Below are 22700 nucleotides of genomic sequence, written 5' to 3' on the forward strand. Positions count from 1 at the left end.
TTCATCTTTTAACTGAAGTGAAGCAAGAATTTTCAGACAAAAAAATATTGTTGCAAAAAAAGTTGACACTCTGTTTGAATACATGTACCAGTATTGGCATACTGGTATATACAGTCAAACCTCATTAGCTTGAACCCGATGAGACCGAATATACTTCAAGATATCTAAGGATTTGAGATATCCAGGGTAAAATACTTAAAGAATAAGGGGTCCGGACTTCTAAATCACTTCCACATATCCATGGTATTTGAGATATCAGTGTTCAAGATACCTAAGTTCAACTGTACTTAAAAAAAATTAAAATTTGCAATTTTTTTTTAAAAATTGCTGAAAGTTTGTAAATATCACACATAATCCATGATGGAACAGTACTATTGTACTCCGTATTACAGGCCTGTGTGCTTATGAAAGAGGTCATGATGGTAAAATGTAGTTTCTTTAAGTCCTCCAAAAACTCAGTATTATTGTCAGCTAATGCCAATGTGCCATTCTTTTAGATTTTAGAGATTTTATTTTGAGAATATATAGAATGAGGGTTACTTTTGAGTGTTGTGCTGCTGTTAAAGGTACACTTCTTACTGCAGATTTTTAACCACAGGTGCCAAAAAAATAAAAACTGAACCATCAGAGAACAAACTCTGTTGGATATGGTCTTCTGTAGCTTTTAATCTGTATCCATCAGGGAAGATAGGAAATGATATAAAGATTTTTTTTTATATCTTGGTTTTAGGTCAAGGTTCATGACAATGTTAAAAGCATTCAGAACACATCTTGGCAATTAACCCAGGGTTTCTGAGATAAAGATAATATCCTTATTGATATTTCTGAAAGGAAACAAATACACCTAATGCTGAATGAAAAATTATAAACACATCATTAAGACAATTTTTTTTTTTTTTTTAGTTTGAAATGTCATTAAACATGCTCAAGATTTTATAGTCAGTTGATAAAAATGAATAATTATTGGTGCCAGACTGATAAATATTTTAATTAATGTCTACAGGCTGTTGTTGGCAAATGCAGTAAGATCAGGAAAAGTCACCATGACTCTACGCAGGAAGAAGAAGCGTCCTGCACCTCCTCCCCCCACCAGTCAGGACACACCTAGTAAATCTGAAGAAGACCAGGAAAAGGAGAATAAATCTATCATGACACAGTCTCTGGATTCATTGCCTGGCAACTCTGGAGGTCATGACAACTGGTACCTTGGCAACAGGAATGATGGCAGCTCACTGACTCTTGATTCCATGGGTAGCCTTGGAAATGACATGGGGTCAATCGATGATGTGTTCATAGACAATTCTGAGGACCATTCACTCAATGTTTCTAGACAAGTGTTTCAACATCAAATGAGTGAAAGTGCAATATGTGTGTCTCCCAGTTCTCAGATTTCCAAGTCAGACTATGTGAATGTAAATATAGGAAACAAAAACAGGACTCATAGTGCTTCTGTTATAGAAGATGCTGTTGAATGGAATACTGTCCCAATAAACCTCACACAAGATGTAATGGACACTGTGAACACTGCTCAAATGACTCTTAAAAAACGAGGGAAAGTAGGTTCCCTAAAAAATTCAACTGAACAAGATACTAATATGTACAGTTCTGATCCAGAATTAATCAGCATTAACACAAGTAAGCATCTGTACAAGAAAAACAAGAAAGGTTGGCGGTACCACCAAGATCGGGGTGGTACCCAGACCCCCACTTCCTGTTACAGCTCCGACAGTGGAAGCAGTAGCCATGTCCCCAAGGTAAAGATAGCACTGGAGACAGATTTAGAATATTTATATCTGTTTTGATGAGGCTCTGAATTTATATCTCCCCTCTGACAGACTTGTGAACTCCAAAGCATAATACTGAATTATTAAATCATTACAGTGTATATGTATTACCATAAAAGTTTATTATCCAGCCCATTGCTTACATGTAGTATATATGGTTGGTTAATGTTGTAGTATGTGCATTGCCTCAGTGTCAATAACACAAGCTAGGTCAGGCCCCAAGACCAAAAAACTGAGAACAGACTTAAAAGTAAAAAATTTGATTTTTAATATCTTAAGTTTAATTCATTTAACATATTAGCTTAAAAATTTGCACTTGCACATATCACTTCAATTCAAACATATGATGAAAATTTTATCTTATAATCAAAATTATTTCAAAAGTTAGTTCGATTTGAAATTTTGACTTAAGCCTGTTCTCAGTTTATGGTCTTGGGGCCAGGTTCAAAGTCAGGTAGAGTCCGAAACAAAAAAAAGCAGGAAACTCCCATCATGGTCATAACTCTGATGTGACAAAACATTGATTAAAAGGCTGTCAATTGCTTTGTTGGTTTGTTGTTTAAACTAATAATTAACAGGAAAAATTTGAAAAATATGCATGACATTGGAATTTCCATGCATTGCATTTAGAGAATAGTGTAACAATATAACTGAGCGATATCACATGGACATTATTTAAAAATAAAACTTAAGTTACTTGAGCAAGTGAACAGAGCTCTTCTTTTAGTGAAATAGAGAGACAAATAATAACTATGCAAATTTTATATGATTTGTGTATATATTTTTAAATGTCACTTATTCAGAAACGGATTGTTACAAAACTGCATTTGCTGAAAGATGAGAATGGACTAGGAATTCACATTGCTGGAGGGAGGGGATCCAAGAAAGGAGACATTGGGATCTTTGTGGCAGGGATTACAGAGGGCGGAGCAGCATTCAGGTTAGATACAACATTCAATCATTACAATAATATTGCCCTACTGACCCACTTTAATGGTAGAATTTGTTCCTGTAGCAAAATAAACAGGGGCAGATAATTCTGATGCTCATTATTCTATGAACAATTCATTGTCATGGCAGATAAGCTTGACAATCTCAGTTTAAAAGCAACTTAATTCATTTGTATTCTCCAAAATTGTGATAGCTAGAATTGATCTATCCTGCTTTGCTACATTGCAAATAGATGTGAGGGCTAATGTTCCAAGATCAACGAAGATTATTCTGAGTACATTCAGGTGTGTACTTAAGGAATAACTGTCTAATTTTTTGGATTCATGATGTGATCAATCGAGTGGCTTGCGTGATAATTTGCATAAACGCCGAAGGCGTTTATGCATAAAATTATCACGCAAGCCAATCGATTGATCATCGTCATGAATCCAAAAAATCTGACAGTTATTCCTTATATTTACATGCTCCTGATTCTGCAAATTCCCGTGCTAATAGCCCCGCTTCTGTCTCTATTTGTCCCGCCCCGCACGTGATTTTTTTTTAACCGCGCCTATCGATGAACCAGTAGATTTATGTAGAAATAAAGTATTTTTACAATTTGTAATTTTATCTCGGACAAAGACATTGGAAATGTAAATATTAAAGAGTACTCACATAATAGGCATTACAATGTCACAAATAGAGTAAGGAATATACGATATGAATTTAGTGAGAGAAGAATAATTGTAACAGATTGACAAAAGTAATTGTGGGTTGAAAGGGACAATATTTAACAATTTTCTTTTTATTTTGCTATGATAATTATAATGACATTTTAGCAGGTATTTTTACTGCTCAATTTAGAATGCTGTGTATACATAGCTTTGTTGAGTTGTTGCTATTCTAGATTTACTCAAGGAAGAACCAGAAACAATTATGGTGGAAAGGAAACTTGTTTGCATCCTTGAGACTGCTTAAATCATGTCCTATCTTTCAGCAATTATATGTATGGATACCTATACATGTGCAATAAGGAATAATTCCAAATGAATAATATTTAAGTTTACATGCATGACACGACATGGTGTAAATTCTGATTAGCTACTTAATATGTTGGAATTCAGAAAACTTTTTTTTTGGAAATGTAATTTTTTTTACGAGTGTGCAGGCATGTAATTTAAGATAAGGGAATGTATTGTGATAGATGCTAATAGTTAATGCCAGATATAGTGATGAAAACATCTTTTAGTGCAGACACGGTCTTTCCTGTCATGTGAAACTTTTCTATCTGTTGAATTGTTACTGCTTAGATAATTGAAAGAAAAAAACAATTTTTGAAACACAAAAGGCCTCACCAAAGAAGACATTTTCCATACATCCGTAGTTTGACAGAGCCTATCAGTGGGTTAACCAAGAGCTGTTTTATTCATCAAACCATTTCTAATCAGTTCTGTGTCCTAAATGAGAAATCTTACAATACAAACAGGAACACTCAGACTCTCGTTTTAATTAGTGCATCTGTTTCTTTGTTTAATTGTTCAAGAAGCTTCAGTTATGAAAAATACTTCCTTGACTTTTTTCAGAAAAATGAATAATTTTGTTTGAAAACTATTCAGATAGCTCACAATTAGCTCACCTGAAGCAGAGTTCACTACTTATTTTTAGCTCACCTGAACCATAACTCACAACTTATTAGGTCACCTGAAGCTCTTAGCTCACAACTTATTATTATTGGAGATTCAATGGGGAAATAAAGTACAGAAAAAATATTATATTTGTAAAAACATCAAGACTTAGTCTAAAAAAAATTTAAAACTTGAAATAAGGTTTGAAAAATTATGGACATGACAGTAATGTGTTTCAATTATCTACATATTTATTTTCTCAGGAAAAGAAGGTTAGCATTTTGACTCTTGGGCCTCTTGAGTTTATGACATACTATATATTAAGAAAACATGATTTGAGACTGTCTGATAGCATAACATATACCTGTACTGTCTACAGTTTGAATTTCACAATTTTTAGCTCTTCTGAGCCAAAGGCTCAAAGAGTTAATGCTATGGCCATTTGTGCGGTGTGAGTAAACTTTTTAGAATATGGGCCATAACTCAAGGACCCCTTGGCCAATTATTGTCAAATTTGTCACAGGGTATCCTTGGCCCAAGGGCTCCCATTTATACTAAAACTAGGGCTGTGACCCTTAAACAAGGAGAGATAATTAGGAAAATAGAAACAAAAGTACTGGTTGCTAAAAAATCTTCTTCTCAAGAACCACTGGGCAGATTATCACCAAACTTACACAAAAGGATGAGGATATGTTGTAGGTTAAAAATTGTTCAAGGCATCACCGTGGAGCAAGGGCATGGTCTCAAGGTCACTTCAAAGTTGACCAGAAATTACATTTTATTAAAATGTTGGTGTTTTGCTTACTATAAGGACTAGGATCATCAAATCTTGTCACTTGTTGCATCTAAGGACCTCATATCATGTTGACTCAAAAGTAGGTCACAGTGACCTGCTTTTTAAATTTTGCGGTCATTCTTTTTCAAAATGATTTAGAGACATATTTTGAACAATTTAGGGCCTATGATCGTCAAACTTTGTCAGTTGATGTATCTTGGGTCCTCAGAGTATGTCAACTAAAAAGTAGGTCATCTTGACCTACTTTTTGAATTTTATGGCTAATCTTTTTCAAAACAATTAAGGTCATTAATTGGAATACTGAGAGGTCTAGAATCATTCAATCTTGTAAGATGATGCATCTTGGGGCCATAAAACATATTTATTAAAAAGTAGGTCACAGTGACCTACTTTTTGAACTTTGCAGGCATTCGATTTTGAAGCATTTTAGAGGCATAATTTGGACATTTTAAGGCCTATTATCATAAAACTTAGTAAGTTGATGCATCTTGGGTCCTCAAAAAACATCAACTGAAAAGTAGGTCACTGTAACCTACTTTTCAATTTATATGACTATAATTAAATATTTCGGGTACTAATTGGCTTAGAATCATCAAACTTTGTCAGTTGATGCATCTTGGGTCCGCAGAGTTAGTCGACTGAAAAGGAGGTCACTGTGACCTATTTTTGAAATTTTATGGCTTTATTTAAATGTATCAGGTTCTTATTGGCTTAGAATCATCAAACTTTGTCAGTTGATGCATCTTGGGTCCTCAAAGTATGTCATCTGAAAAATAGGTTACTGTGATCTACTTTTGAAATTTTATGGTTATAATTTTAAAAATATTTTAGGTATTAATTGGCTTAGAATCATCAAACTTAGTTGATGTATTTTGGGTCCTCAGAGAATGACAAGTGATAAGTAGGTCACCATGACCTACTCTCAGGTACTAATTGGCTTAGAATCATCTTGGTTCTCAGAGTGTTTCATCTAAAATGTAGGTCATGATGACCTACCTTTGGAATTTCAAGGCTTTATCTAAAAATACAGGATACTTAGAGGCTTCAAATAGAAGTGATAGGTTGTACAGTTTATCAGAAGAGCGATTCAAGGCCCTTGGGCCTCTTGTTAAAATCACACTGTAACCTTTGAATTCGCTATTTTAGACTCCATTTATTATTAATGCATTTTCTAAAATATTTCTCTACAGCATTTTTTTCAAACTTTCATCTTTCATGAAAGCAGTAATAATTCAAGAGGCCCTTGGGCCTCTTGTTAAAATCACACTGTAACCTTTGAATTCGCTATTTTAGACTCCATTTATTATTAATGCATTTTCTAAAATATTTCTCTACAGCATTTTTTTCAAACTTTCATCTTTCATGAAAGCAGTAATAATAAAATTGAAAAAAATATAGATGTATTTAATTAAGTATATATTATTTTGATTAATACAGAGATGGACGATTGAAGCGTGGGGATGAATTGCTGATGATAAATGGAAAAAGTTTGATTGGGCTCTCTCACTGTGAGGCAGTAGATGTTCTCCGAAATTCTCCAAAACTAGTGCAGGTCGTAGTTGCCTCAAAGGTCAGTAATGGTAGCAACCCCCCCAAAAAAACACTAATTGATGAAGCACAGAGAATGGTAGATCTTCCCCACTGCTTGATTGACCATTACTGTAGATCTTTCTGCCAAGTCATAAATAGTTAATATAAATATAGTAATGTGCCAATAACTAAATGTAATCATCATCAATTTACACCTTGGAATTTGCTCAGAAGTTACATTCTGCCTTCAGGGGAGATTTCCAAAAGCCGTTATAGAGACACAAAAGTTAAAAACTAGTAAATTTAAATAGCTGGAAATGTAAAAGATGCAGATGGACACATATTTTGACCATGTCATTATTAGACTGTCCATATAAGGTTATGTTGGTTTGGTATCACAGCAATCTTACCTGAACTCACTAAGGTCATACTCAAGGCAGAAAAGGGACTTTAGGATGAAATGAAAACAACAGTGAGAGGAAAAGCTAGTGAAGTTAGAGTGAACATTCAGAAGTAGAAAAATGACAAATGCCATACCGGTATATTATAATTTCCTAATACCTGGTTATTTCATTCCATACTTTTCATTTTAGTCATGCAGGTCCCATTCTATTTTTATGAGGAGTTTTGGTAGCTGCTGATCTGTACCTCACTGGTCTGAGAAGAAATGGGATGTAAAATCAGCCAAATATTTTCAGACTATTGAGCTACAGGTCTGCAATGAGAGGTTGAAATGAGCTGATAATTAGAACTTTTTAGGTACGAAAGTCCTCATCTGTAGCATCTACTGGATCCTCATCTGTTCCAAGCCTGTGTTCCATTCCCACTTCCCAGCAGCTTCCAACAGAGGTCATGACCCCTGACCTGTCTATCCCAGAAGTCACTGCTCAGACACCAAGTGGAACAGTGTTTAACTGGGAGGACTTGATGCAGGTTTATTGCCATTGCAAATCTTTCATTAATTTGAAAATTTTGACATGTATTTATCCTATCATTTGAAGTTACAGCAAAGGGATCATTAATTATGCAAATCAAGCTAGTGCGGCTTATTATAATCATGATACTATGCCAATGTATGAGAAAACAAAATTTATAACTGTAGACTAAAAAAAATGGAATTTGAGCTTGAAAATTTCAGCTTTTAAATTGCACATATAGTTAATTTTTCTGGACAAATGTGAAAAGATTGTGGAATTAATTTTTATTTCATGCACACAGACCTAAGGTGTCATTTTATGAATTTTGATTTTAGATTTTTAGATGTATATTGGATCACTATTTGCATTTACTCAGAGGCAGAATTTATTTATCGTACATTCCTCTGAGTTATGATCCCTGGCTCCCACAACACACACACACAAAATAAAAAATCCCTTCATTAAAATAAGAATTTTTGCATGTAGTTATTTTTACCATGATGTTTCCTTTTCCTTAATGCAATAAAGAAATACTACAGGAAGTTCAAGTGTCCTATTTTTTAAAGAACACATTTAAAATGTAGGTGACAAATGCTTTTTATTTATATCACCATAAGGAAGCTAGAAACTTGAATTCACATATACAACAAGTATATACTAAAACTAAACAGTGTAAGGGTTACAGACAAAAACTTAATAGGTTGTAAGGGTTACAAACAAAATTCAAATAAAAAAAGTATAAACTAAAACTAAACAGTGTAAGGGTTACAAACAAAACCTAAATGCAACTTTTAAGTTGTTGAAAATTCTATTAGAATTGATGAAATTGGAAAATAAAGTCTAAAATGAAGCTTCCCTTGAAATCCATATAAATGATCAATAATTTTGAAACAACCATTGATGTCTAATTGTAAATTTTTTTGTTTTTGTTTTTAAAGTCACCCCAAAAGGGGATCAAAGACATTTTGCATGTTCTTCTGTCTGCTACTTTTTGACATAGGCATCAAGATTGTTTAGAATTTGCTTTGAAAAAAAAATCTTTAACCTCTGATGAATGTCACATTGTCCATTTTTGTTTTTTGAAGTGCTAAGCATTGGTGAAGTAGGGTTTTTTTTTTTGTCACCAATTGGATTTCTACTTTCATTGTCATGTTTGTGGATGACCGCTGCTATAGGCTTAATTATAAATGTGTTAAACAAGTTGTTCTTTGATAAGTGTTAAAGAATGTAGCCTATCTCTTTGCCTGATGTTGCAAGAGCAATTAAACCACTGAGTGCAGAAATATAGTTTATGATGGAGAATTCAGAAAGGACAATAATATTTTTTTTTTAATTCCTGTATATTATGTTGAACAAAGCTGTTCCCTTATTTAGTCAAAGAATACATGCAGCCTCATGCAGTTTTGAGATTTCTAAATTTCAGAATGATAATGTTCAATTATCAATAAGTTTAGCACTTTTCAGTACTTCCACTAGTTTTTTTTTTTGTTTGCTTGTGTTTTTTTATTTGGCCCCCGCTTTCATGAAAGTGAGGAGCCATAAATCTCATTTGTCTGTCAGTCTGTCTGACAGAGAAACTTTAACCTTGGTCATAACTTTTGAATGAGAAAAGATAAGGATTTCATATTCTACATGTATACTACCTGAGAGAAAATCTTTCCAAATGCATTATCATTTTTTTTTTTACACCTTGACTTTGATGCTTGACCTACTTTCAAATATTTTAACATTGATAATAAATTTTCAATGAGAGAAGACAGGGCATTCATATTGACCTGCATTACCTGTTACAAGAACTTTCCAAGTTACTATGATTTTTGACCTTGTGACCTTAACCTTAATGTTTAGACTACTGTGTGCTTTTCAAAATTTTTAGCTTTGGTAATAACTTTTGAATGACAGAAGATAGGGCTTTCATATTTTACATGTACATTACCTTTAACAATACCTTTCAAAAAGAACTATAATTTTTGACCTCATGACCTAGAGTTTTGACCTACTTAATATTTGAAATTTTAACTTTGGTTGTAATTTTTGCTCTAGAAGTAACAGGGCTTTCATATTTTTTTTCACATGTGCATTACTTGTGACAAGACGTTTAAGATTGTAATAATAATAATTGAATGACCTTATGACCTTGACCTTGAGGTTTGATGCAGTTTTAAGAAACTTAAATCTTGGCTGTAACTTTTATTAATTCAAAAATTCAAATCTTTTTTGTATATAAATGGACAGACAAGACAGGACACACAGGCAAGACAGTTACAATATGCCATAAATAATTGCACCCCATCCACTAAGACGCCGAAAGTGGCAGACCACAATTCTTTGAATTTGTTTGTTTTTTGATGTCCACTACTTGGATAGGGGCCAAAATACATTGGTTAATATGGAAAATTTTAGTTACAGAAATACATAGTATGACATAAATATAGTGTAGTGTTGATGATAATTTAATGTTGTACCCTAAAGCAGTGGCTGGTTTTTAGTTAGGGTGTATTACCTGATAATCTGTAGATATTATGATTTTACCCTATGGGAAAAGTACACTAGATCTCCGCTGGTGATCACATCAATATTTATTTTACACTGATTTGACTATCATGAGTTTATGAGTCACCCTGAAATGCAGTCACCTGCGTTGCAAAATTCATTATACTCCAACCAAATTAAACCCGGAAACCCCAATAATACACCATCTTTTGTGTGGGTGGGGATGAGGGTCTATGTGCAAATTGAAAGGCAAAATTATACACCCAGCAAATTAAACCCTAATACAGTATCTTTATGTGTGTGTGTGTGTGTGTAAAGGGGGGGGGGGGGCTCTGTGCAAATTTATAGCGTCATGGAATTTGGAAAATGAAATCTTTGCTTTGATTTCTCTTTGTGATAAAGTAATGCGAAATTGTCATTGAACAATAAATTTTATTCTACCAGTAAGTAAAAAAAAAAAAATAAATGTGGATTTAATTTTTTGTTTTCTTGTGGGTAACCAAAGTAGTGATTTTAGTGTTTGATAATCAGACCTTCCATTAAGAATGTGGATAACTGAGATAGTCTGAAAAAAATATATTTTCTGTTTTCATAGTTTGATATCTAATTTTGTCATTTCAGAAGTTTGATTTACCTCTGGACCGTACTAACAAAGTGAAAACAGAAGATAATTCTAGTGAACTCTTCCAGACTGTCACCATAAACAAGGGGGCCCGAGGAAAGGGACTAGGGTTTACAATTGTAGGGGGCAGTGACTCTGAGAGGGGCAGTTTAGGAATCTATGTCAGAAGAATTTTATCTCATGGGCTTGTAGCAGAAGAAGGAAGCATTAAAGAGGGTAGGGGCATATTTAATTCTCCATGTATATGGACATGAGCAAATACTGTATGTGTACATAAAAAAGCGGGCTGTAAATTATGATGTCAATAACGATGACGACAACTGTCCAGGAGGACTTCAATATAAGCATTATAAAAACAACTCATTATCAGCTTAGCAGACCGATAATTTACTTCAAAATAAGCGATAATTCAGAATAAGCAATTTCAATTTAACCTATATTTTATTGCAAAGATAATAAGACACTGAGACTGGAGATTTAGTTTTAGGTACTTGAAAATAACCAATATTTCACAATAATTAAGTGACTTCAGTATATTTAGTGGAGAAGACTGTAAACTTTTCAGAATTTGAGATCAATGAAGAGACAAACATTTTAGACCATGGAAGCATTTCTACTTAAATGTAATCACTGTTTACAATCAAGTTTGTCATCTGATTGTATAAAGTATAGATCTTTATGGAGATTTAATGAAGATGATCTGACAGCAGTAACAGCTGTTTGATCGATATTGTCACATGGAAAAAGTCATTTACATTAGGACACTGTGTGACTGATAGCATCTGATCTGCTTATAGGAGATGAGATACTGAAGGTCAATGACCAGCCAATGAAAGGCCTCTCTCATAAAGAAGCCATACAAAAATTCCGACAACTGAAAAAAGGACCTGTATCCATTACCTTTTGTAGAAGGTCAAGGTCTCGTGCTTCTAGGTAAGTACATGTGTAATTGTAAAATTTAATCTTTGAAATCCTTAAATTTTTTGTCTTCAAATTGATTATTAGGACCACACATCCAAGATGCTGTGCCTGATCATGGTTATCCTGTCTGTCTGTCTGTTTGAGAACATCTTATTTATGTGGCATAAGAAATTTAGTACCTTTAAACATACAGACTGCATTTTTAGGCCAAGGTCAATGGTCAAATTGAAATGATGATTGAAATTTTACATTGAACATTAACTTTTGGATTTTATAACCACACTCTTTTATGAATTTAACATAGATGGAGAACATTAGAGATAAACAGGTAATGGATTTTAAGAATAATTAAGATTAAGATATAATTACAAAGCAGGACATGTAATTGGGTAAAATGGTCTATACCCTGCTGTCTAGTTCCTTTTATGCCCCTGTAATCAAAGATTTGAGGGGTGCCGGCATATAGTTTTTGGTCTGTCTGTTTGTCTGTCTCTGTTTGTCTGCAAAAAGTTTAACCTTGCATGCCCATAACTTTTGATCTGTTAGTGCTAGGGTTTCATATTTTTGTAACAAGATCTCTCTTTGGGTACCAACATATCTGACCTTTTGAACTTGGTGTTTCAATTACTTTTGTGAAATTTTACCAAACTTTAACCTTGGCCATAACTTTTGAACAGTTGGTGCTAGGGCTTTCATATTTCACATGTGTATTCCTATTCCTTGTAACCTCATGACCTTTACCTTGGAGTTTGACATACGTTTGAAAAACTTTTACCGTGGTGATAACTTTTGAATGGTTGGTGCCAGGGTTTCATATTTTTCATGTGTATTCCTTGTGACAAGACTTTACTTTGGGTACAGATATTTTTGACCTCATGACCTTGGCCTTGGAGTATGACCTACTTTTGAAAAACTTTAAACCTTGACCATAACTTCTGAATGGTTGGTGCTAGGATTTCATATTTCACATGTATATTCCTTGTGACCAGACCCTTTTCTGAGTACCAATATTATTTGACCTCATGTCCTTGGCCTTGGAATATGACCTACTTTTGTAAAACTTTAACCTTGACCATAACTTCTGAATGGTTGGTGTTAGGGCTTTTATATTTCACATATGTATTTCCTTGTGACCAGACTTTTTCTGAGTACCAATATTTTGACTCATGACCTTGACCTTTGAGGATGACCTACTTTTGTAAAACAATTACCTTACCCGTACATGTGTATTGCTTGTCACAAGACCATTCCTTATTTTTTACTTCATGACCTTAGAGTATGACCTACTTTTGTAAAACTTTAACTTTAGCCATAACTTTTAAATGATTTGTGCTAGGGGTTTCATGTTTCACATCTGTTTTTCCTTGTAACAAGACCTTTCTTTGGGTACTAATATTTTTGACCTCATGACCTTGACCTTTGAGTATGACCTACTTTTGTAAAACCTTAACGTTGCCCATAACTTCTGAATGGTTGGTGCTAAGGTTTCATATTTCACATATACTGCTTGTGACAAGACCATTCCTTGTGTACCATTATTTTTGACTTCATGACCTTGGAGTATAACCTTCTTTTGTAAAACTTTAACCTTGGCCATAACTTCTGAATGGTTGGTGTTAGGGCTTTCAAATTTCACATTTGTATTTCCTGTGACAAAACCTTTTTTTTGGTACCAACATTTTTGACATCTTGACCTTCGAATTTGTCTTTGAAAAACTAAAACATTGGCCTTGAGCTGCCATACGGAGGGCATAAGTATTTCACAAACACTTATTGTTATGTATTGAAGAAATATTGATTGAATTGATTGTATAATGTGTACTTTTCTCTTACAGTCTCAGAATCACTTCAGAATGAATTTTTAAATGAATTTAAATTGTCCAAATGTAATATAACTTTTTTTTTAAAGTCCTTCACTGAAGTCTGGCAGAACCACACCTGTGGATTTTTCATCAGATGGTAGCCCTGTTTCCACCCCCGGGCACTCCCCCTCCCCAAGTTTTGATGATCTTGCTTCTTTTTGTGATGAAATTCTGGGAACACAGAAACGTTTTTCTGATGTCAGTAACTATGACAACAGACTCTGTGATTCAATAGAGGAGAGAATGCCTAGGTTGGTGAATGATCAAGAGTATTCACTTACTGGTCAAACTGAAGAGGATTCTCTGCAAGAAATTCTACTTCATAAAGGTTAGGGAGCCAGGTCATAAATTTGAATTTGAACATTTTTAAAAAAAAGTTCTCTTTGCCTGTTCAATGAACAATTATTTACTTCTGTTAACAATTAATACTGGTGCCATTTTGGTTCTATTATTATGTAATTGTGTGAATATTAGCTGTTAAGGTATTTACACCCTTATGAATTTATGGGTAGAAAAACTGCATTTATTTTCAATGAATATAGTTTCAATTAATTAATAATCACCAAAAATGTATAGGTTTCCATATTTTTTAAGTTGCAAGAAATACATACGCAAGAAGTAAATGTCAGCATAAGAAAATCATAAATTTTTCGTAAACAGTATAATAAAAACAATTGTAAAAATTGGTTCAAATACATAATTCTGATGATGAAAGTTCCAAAATAATTGTTTCTTTATAAATATCTTTGAATTGTGAATATCAGGAAAAATCATTTTACATTAGAATATAGAAAATGTCTGAATGAAGATTATACATCAGCAGGAGTTACTGCCCTTAGCAACATTTTTTAAGGATTAAATAATTGATTAAATTAGGAAAATATTCAATTTTTTAACTCATTTACTTTACAATATTTTTCATTACACCCATTGAAAAACATTCTTTCGAAAGATATTTTCCTAGTGGGTATGAATTTAAATAATAACAGTTTTTGCTAAAACCGATGTCACATCACAGGAGGGTGGAATTTCCTTAAATTTGTAAATCAATAATAAAAGAGGCAAAAATTTATCAGCATAACATATACCAGGTATTGACCAATTTTGCATGTCTTCCTATTATTGAATAAAATTTTTGCTTTTGAAAGAGTGAATTGTTACAGAAAAGGGGAATTGTATTGCTGGATCGGAAATTGAACCCAGGACCCCTGCATCTTTAGTCAGGTGCTCTACTATAACTGAGTTGCCCAGGCTGATATCCATGGCCCAAATCATTACATCCCTCCCTCTTTTAATTGTCTTTGCCCTCGAAGACACAATTCAAGTTCTTATTTGCCTCATGTGGACTTTCACCTGCAAATAAAGGGGCGATTAACAACACCAAATTATGTAATTATAGGAAAGGAGGAAATGTATGGCTGGATAAAAATGGAGTTAGCATTGTGTCCTTCCATCCTTATGCTTGTTCTCTCATTTTCAGAGAATGGGATAGGACTTGGAATATCTCTGATTAGAAAAGATTGTAAGGGAGTGAGCCAGATATTTATACAGGATATTTATACCAGTTCACCTGCAGACAAGGATGGCAGACTAAGGTGAGACTATATTAACAGTAAAGTCACTGGATATTTATACCAGTTCACCTGCAGACAAGGATGGCAGACTAAGGTGAGACTATTAACAGTAAAGTCACTGCATCTCACTGAGGTAAAAATTCCAGTTGTATGTCATAAATGACTATTGAAAATTGACATGTATTTGTATGTTACATTTGAGAAATAATTCCCGCTTAGGAGGAATGTTGGGGAATATACCCCAATAGTGGAGAGATTTTGTTGGCAAATAAAAACCAAGCCTGAAGGACAAGGTTTTTATTTGCCAACATAATCTTGAGATTGAGGAGTATATTCTCCAACAATCCCGAAGACGGGGGAATTATTTCTATTCTGCTACCGCAAATATTTAAACTTCTATATAGAGAAATGCAGAAGCTACAGTAGTGTGACATAAATGAGTTCGCAAAAAGGCCGCCGTCAACGTAAATATTTCAGAAGGGTAGTAAATCAGTTGCTGAATTAACGTAACCGCTACTTTTAAGGACAAAATATTTTGAATGAGTTTCGGTACGACTTAATTAAAACAGTCCATTGATGTAAAATTGGATTATTCCCCTTTGATAAACAATTATCGTCTGCTTGGAAACATGGCTCCCCATGGTCGAGAACTGACTAGTATACAGATGTCAAATGAAGGTCTTTCAAGCTATAAAATTGAGAATTTAACTGGAATAAACAGTCGTACCATCCAAAAATTTCTCAAGCGTGTAAGGGAAAGAGGTAATATAGAAAATTTACTGAGAAGTGGGGTGAAACGAAAAACTTCACAGAGAGATGACAGGGTTCTTTTCCGAAGCATTAAAATCAATCGTCGTCAGATTTTAAAGGACATTACAACCAGATTCAATGCTAGGACAGGATCTAATGTGTCACTCAGAACAGTTCACAGATGATTATCGGAGGAAGGTTACAAGAGGTGTGTAGTTTCTAAGAAAACCACTGTTTCACGCGTGAATAGAGAGAAGAGAACCCGATTTTGTAGACAGAAATTGCACTGGACAGTAAACAATTATTGGTCATCCATAATATTCAGTGATGAGACTAAGATAATTATTGGAAAAAATGATAAAGTTCATGTCTGGAGGAAGAGTGAGGAAAGAATACGTCCTGAATGTGTCGGATTGCGTGGTGATTGGGAAACGAACTGTCGGGCCTCCCTCATGTTTTGGGGTTGCATACGTTATTATGGAGTCGGCACCTTAAAAACTGTGGATGGGAACATGAAAAGCGAGAAATATGTTACAATTCTTGATGAGTGTCTTTGGCCTGTGATCGCTCGTCATTTCCCAAACCGGCGTTGGACTTTCCAAGAAGACAATGCCCCCTGTCATGTCTCCGCCTTCTCAAATCGTTGGAAACAGGACAACAATGTTAACACTCTACCGTGGCCCCCACAAAGTCCTGATCTCAATATAATTGAAAATGTCTGGAGAGTGCTCAAAATCCGTGTACAAAGGAGGACACATGAGGTCAGAAACGCGAATGATCTGGAGCGAATCGTCAATGAAATATGGGGTAGCCTCCCTTTGCACTATATTCAAAGCTTATATGCAAGCATTCCCAGGAGAATTCGAAGTGTTCTACGCTCTAGAGGCCATATAACAAAGTATTAAAACAAAAAGGTAAGTTTTAATATAATTTTATTGATAAAAATTAGATTCAACATACCGCAAGCGCACCGCACGCATGAATGACGGCGGCCATTTTGCGAACTCACTTATGTCACACTACTGTAGATTTGGACGTCATGAGAATTGTCTTATGATGTCACAATAAATGCTACTCCTGGTTCATTTGTATCTCAAGCTTAAGAAAAAGTGCAATGTAATCTGAACCCAAAGTAAAATTTTTCCCACCAATTTGTGTCACAATGAAAAGATACATACCTCTATCCTTTTCCTAGTGAACACAGTCAAAATTAGAGGAAATTGATTTAAACTTTGATATTGTTGATGAACTTTGTGATTTATTGGAGAATAATGTCTGTGGCATCTCTTTGATCTTTGTGATAACTGTAAACAAAATACAGTCAAACCTCATTATCTCAAACTTGATTGGGATTAGAGAAAAACAGAGATTTCCGAGAATATGAGATATCAGGGGTAAAATATTTAAAGAATAAATGGTTGTGACTTCTAAATCGCTTTGACTTATCCATGGCATTCAAGATATCAGTGTTTGAGATACCGAAGTTCAACTGTATAACTATAAAGAATTGATACCATATTTATACAGAAAAGAAAATCTTATGGACAGGTGTATGTTTTGATAAAGACATGTTGTAGTTGGGCTTGACTGTAAATTAGAATACATTTGACAAGCTTTAAATTAATGTGATTATAGGAGGAGTGACCAAATAGTTGAAGTGAATGGAAAACCCCTTCAAGGCCTCTCTCTCCTTGATGCTTACCAATCCTTCAGGAGCCTCAAAGCTGGTCCAATCGTCTTGGTGATCAAAAGGGGAGGGAACTTTTTGGTAGGGCATCATCTAATTTAATACAGCAATCTAACAATGGCTCATAACTTTTAAAATAGCTTATTTCCTCATACTGTAGAAAATATTTATTTTTATTTTAATGCTTTTTTAAGTTACCGGTAGATTTAATGGCTCTCCATCTACTTCTGTATTTTATCCACTGTGGATTTTATGGGTAGCATGAGAATTTTTCCGTATAAAACTGTAGGATAATCAATACTGTTGTAAGAATCTTTTTCCTTTTTATACCGTATGTACCATATGGGAATATGTATAAAGTCCACACAGTACTTTGGAACATTCTATTTCAGGAGGAGGAAATTTGATGTAGGTACCCAGATATATGTATCTGTAAGGGATGCTCTTTGATTATAAATGTACTCTCAATATATAATACACATTTACTATAAATAGTTGATCATGCACTGTGAATAATCTAACACATGATTCACTCTGTCCAGAAATATACATTATGCTTAATAATGTACATACACTAGCTACTTTAAAATTATTTGAAAGAGTGTTGATTGTATTTGCACAGTAATTTTAGCTTTAATATTTACCATTACCGTATATTTTGGCAGTGTATTTTAATTAATTGTGTCATTGATGTTTCTAATAATTTTTCAAAAGTACCCGCACTTTTACCATCCATTATATCTTTGCACATAGCATAATTTCTTTAGAGAGAGAAGGTTTCTTCTTGATTCAGCTTTATATAGCACAATTTGTGTATTTTATTGTTTTCACTGTTTTTGTGGTTGGAAAAAACAGTTAAATCAACACTGGAAATGACATTTTCTAGTGAGAATGGCAATGAAAGATGGATATTCAAATTGAACACATGGAAACTTAGTGAAAGCTTGATTAAGTGCTATATGGATTTTACTTAAATTAATTTTGATAATGAGCTTGATGCATTTGGATGCTAACTTTGCTTTTGCTTTGACATTTATTTTCATCTTTTGTTTGTTAGCTTAGCTGCTGTAGCACTTGAAAAGCATCAGTCTGCAAAAATATATTATTTTCAGTCTGATAATTCTTTTTCTTCTTTTATGTTATTTATTTGATGCATTTTTGTTTTATGTATGCTATATATTACATTTTCATTTTTTTTTCTTTTTTTAACAAAGAATGGTATGTTACAAGATATCAAAATAAATTATCTAATATGTAATAAAAATAAAATATATTTTTAGAATGTTGATAGGTAATTTTTTTAAAGGTTAGATACATGTTTTACTTTTAAAGAAGTTTTTGAGAAATCCCTGTTGATTTTTTTATGTATCTTTCAGACAATTTCTCTAGACCTTGAGCACAGCACTGCCAGTCAGTCCAAATGTGATTTTACCCAGAATTCCTCAGCTGGTACCGTATGATTCCTCCATCATGTGTTACCTGAGGATGTTTGGTCCCTGTTTCATTTCTGTCAAATTTTACTTTTTCTGTAATGCATGACAAGGTTTTATCCACAGGATGTTTGTTAACTTAATTTGTTTTTATTGAAAAATTGTGTTCAGTTTTTACTCAAATCTGAGTAAAACCATACTACATTTACTTTGCATGCATTTATTTATATTTCTGAAAATGTTAACCACATTCTGTTTACAATTTGCAAATTAAACAAAGTTTTGTCGAAATTTGCCTTACCCATGTAGTTTATGTAGATCAATTTTCTGCCATTTAAGGGTATTAATGCATGTCTCCTATCGTATTTGTAAAGTAGCTGAAAACCAAAAGAGAATGAAAATATCCTAGCTGTTAATTATTTACTTTATAGTGAATAATTGTTGTTTTACTGAAATGTATGTCTAGTCTTACACAATACTTCTCATTAGGTAATAGGGCAATGAAGTACTAACAGGGTACTTTTGAAATGGAAGCCACACATGCACACGCAATTCATTATTGCAATTTTTGTTATTTTTGAAAATAATTTTTTTAATGTAATGCGACATATTTCTTGAATCTTGTGCACAAGAAAAAAAAACAATAGTTTAGTTCCTCATGTATGTAGGATTTTTTTTTTTTTTTTTGGGGGGGGGGGGGGTTATTCCATTCAGATAGTGCTACAGTTTCTCTTTTTTTACCAGCTGTGACAAACATTTCAGCATAGCTTAAGGGAGATAATTCTTATAAGAGCCTATAACCAGAAATAACCTGACATTGCTTAAACTAACTGTTTCATTTGTTTATGACCAATAAAAGAAAGAACATAAACTTTTTCAATTTATAATTCATGATTATGACCACAGTCAATATTTTATGTGTGGATGTAATTTATTTACTCAGTATATATTGTTTTGTTGTTTACATTTTTATTCCATGTTGACACAAGTGTCTTATTGACATAGAATATGGCCATTAATAAATACTGCCAGAAAAGACTTTGTAGCTTGTCTTTGATACAGAGAGTTAACAATAAACAAAATGTCATTAATAATATGCTATAATATGTGAAAAAAGTGAAAAACAAATTTTATTTAGAAATATTTTGATTGGTCATGATTATATGGTAAAACCTGTTATTTATCATTTCTTTTGGTGGTGGTGTTGACAGGTTTTATTGTCTAGATCTGAACAAAATCCTTCACCTGTAAAAATCAACTGCTTCTTAATGGAGCATTCAATTAAAAAACAATCGATGTTAATCTCAAAACACATCGTAAAGACCCCATATTTAGAGATGTTTCTTCGACCATAATGGTGTTTGTTAGCCATGTCCCAATAGCATTGACAATTATTGTCCTGAGTCACCGATTTCTTGCTAGTCCACTTAACACAAGACTTGTTGATATTAGAAGTGTTTTGGAATGTACTAGTTCCCAGGATTGAAGCTATTAAACTGTATAATAGCAATGTTATGATATGCCACTTCATACTTTAAAAGAATTTGACAGCAATGGTCAAAGGTGATTTTAATTCAATTATCAATGTATTGAGAAATGTTAACTGGGATTATATGAGGAAATCTGTCTTGTGTGGTTTCTAGGCTGGCATAAATTACGAGATGGTTATAACGTTTTCATGTTAGGAATATTAATTTTGGAAATCTTCAACGTCAGGTGTAAATGGTGGGATTTAAAGGGGATGTGTTGTTGACAAAGTATTTGACAGCATACTATCAAAAACTTAGCTTCCTTGAAGAAATAGAAAACATGATATGACCCTCATGGAAGGCCACATACAAGGAAAATAAATAAAAAGGTGACATTTGTGGTCATCAGTCGGTTGATTTACTCCAAAACAGAAGGAGGGAAGAATACTGGAAATAACACAGAGTTGACTTTTGTCCCCAAAACAATAGAATATTCACAGGTGTGATTAGTTTTGTCAGCAGTTGTAACGGGGACATGTGTGTTTACATTCCAGAAGTTCAGAGGAGCATATATGTATTATAACACTTAATACACATTGAGTAACAAGTCTGAGATTCTCTGTCTACTGAGTAATATTGCATCAAAGATTTATTTTAAAAGACCAATGTATGGGAGAGGATTACCTGAACCATTGGAATGGTAAATGAGTTTATGCTAGGATGATCCTTAGAGTGATATATGTGACAAAGTCTAACCACAAGATTCATTGCAGACTAGCAAACTACTCCGCTCAACAAGGTAATGCAAAAAAAAAACTTGGTGTCGTTGGCGTGTGACCACCATGAACTACCTGACTAAAATTTTTTCAAGGATTATTACAATTTACAGCATGATTTTACTTTGAGAACTTGGAGTAAATACTGCCATATGATGTGAAGAGAGAGTCTGCATGAGGTAAAAATTATGTAATTTTCAAAGAATGTTGTAACATGGAAAACTATTAATGCATTGCTTATTAGGGATTTCTTGTATTCTCCTTGTATTCTCCTTGCCTATAGGGTACACCACACATTTTGCCTGCCATAGTTGGTCTATACTAGCCTGCTGTTTCATTTTTAGTTGATAAAAATTGGTAATCCAAAATCTAAATAATATTGCTGTCAGATATTGTCTTTGACTTGAAAAATAAGCCTCCAGTTGTTGGAATTTAAGTAGGTCATCACCCAGTAAATGTTTTTTTTAGTCTATACAAATTTGGTATGCATACTAAAAAGCAAAAAGTGCTATAGTTATGATGTTCACGCATTTGGCAGATATGTAGGTATATCCAGCGGTAATCCAACTCTTTAAAGAGTATGATAAAGTTTAGAAATGAAAAGGCATAAAAATTTAATGTCTTGGCATTCTGTAGGAATTCTGCAATTAAAAGGGAGATAAGTACATGTCAGAGTTGCATAATACTGAATTGTTTCCCTTGATGGTCTATGGAATGCGGACTCTTTGTTGGGACGATTAAGTATCGGATCATTACAATGATTGGAGTATAATTTATATCTTCATCTACAAACTACTGACAGAGTAAATATGACTCTGTTATCTGTTGACATGGAATTTTATCTTCCTTATATCTGTGTATAGGGTTATAACCAGTGAACAGTAACTATCCCATTGTAAATATTTCATGTTTTGCATCAGACAATGAAAGCATGTCACAGGTAAGGAACTCCTGGTATATTATTTATTTCTGAGGGGATGTAAAAAAATTATTTGCCTATTGTGATTTAAATGGGGTTTAGAATTGCGCTGATGTTAGAAATCTTTGTTGGGATATGGGCAGGATTTGATCCTGTGACATTTGACCCTGTTGTAATAGACTTACATACTGAATTACATGTGTGGGATATTTTTTAAGAGAGGGTGAATCTCGTGTCTTTTTTTCCCCGTGATCTTGATACAGTTCACAAAATTCATGGATGAAGCTCTGAGTGTCAGTCTGACAGTATTTATGATATTGTGTACATGAAAAGTGTCCAGCTATGTAGAAATGTACACACTTGTATTTCTACAGATTAATGAAGTGTCATTTTGTTTTTCACTTGGTCCTTATGGGTAAAAAGTTTACTGGTAGATTCAGGGGTTCTTTCTTACTTGTACATGTATTAATATTTACATTTCCAAATATTTTTCCTTAAGATTCTTTGCAAATTAGAAGACTGTTCATTTTCTCATGAACTACCATGGATGAGCATGAATATCTCCATCGTTACATCATTATACCATATTTGACGTAAAAACTATAGTGCAAACTG

At 33.6% G+C, this 22700-nt stretch overlaps 1 protein-coding gene across 1 annotated transcript in view; it reads left to right on the forward strand.

Annotated features, from left to right (window-relative positions):
- Positions 1-22700, forward strand: part of LOC133182573 (uncharacterized) — a 57240-nt gene that overhangs the window by 12449 nt on the left and 22091 nt on the right. The window contains exons 2-11 of the mRNA XM_061317418.1: positions 1004-1754; positions 2588-2724; positions 6573-6705; positions 7425-7598; positions 10697-10913; positions 11495-11630; positions 13528-13808; positions 14961-15075; positions 17440-17572; positions 18868-18940. Of these exons, the coding sequence (XP_061173402.1) occupies positions 1004-1754; positions 2588-2724; positions 6573-6705; positions 7425-7598; positions 10697-10913; positions 11495-11630; positions 13528-13808; positions 14961-15075; positions 17440-17572; positions 18868-18940 (2150 nt within the window). The remainder of the gene's footprint in view (positions 1-1003; positions 1755-2587; positions 2725-6572; positions 6706-7424; positions 7599-10696; positions 10914-11494; positions 11631-13527; positions 13809-14960; positions 15076-17439; positions 17573-18867; positions 18941-22700) is intronic.

This window comes from Saccostrea echinata, unplaced genomic scaffold (assembly GCF_033153115.1).
Source record: "Saccostrea echinata isolate AGI-Se365-2 ecotype Australia unplaced genomic scaffold, CSIRO_AGI_Sech_v1 ptg000009l, whole genome shotgun sequence".
Taxonomy (NCBI): domain Eukaryota; kingdom Metazoa; phylum Mollusca; class Bivalvia; order Ostreida; family Ostreidae; genus Saccostrea; species Saccostrea echinata.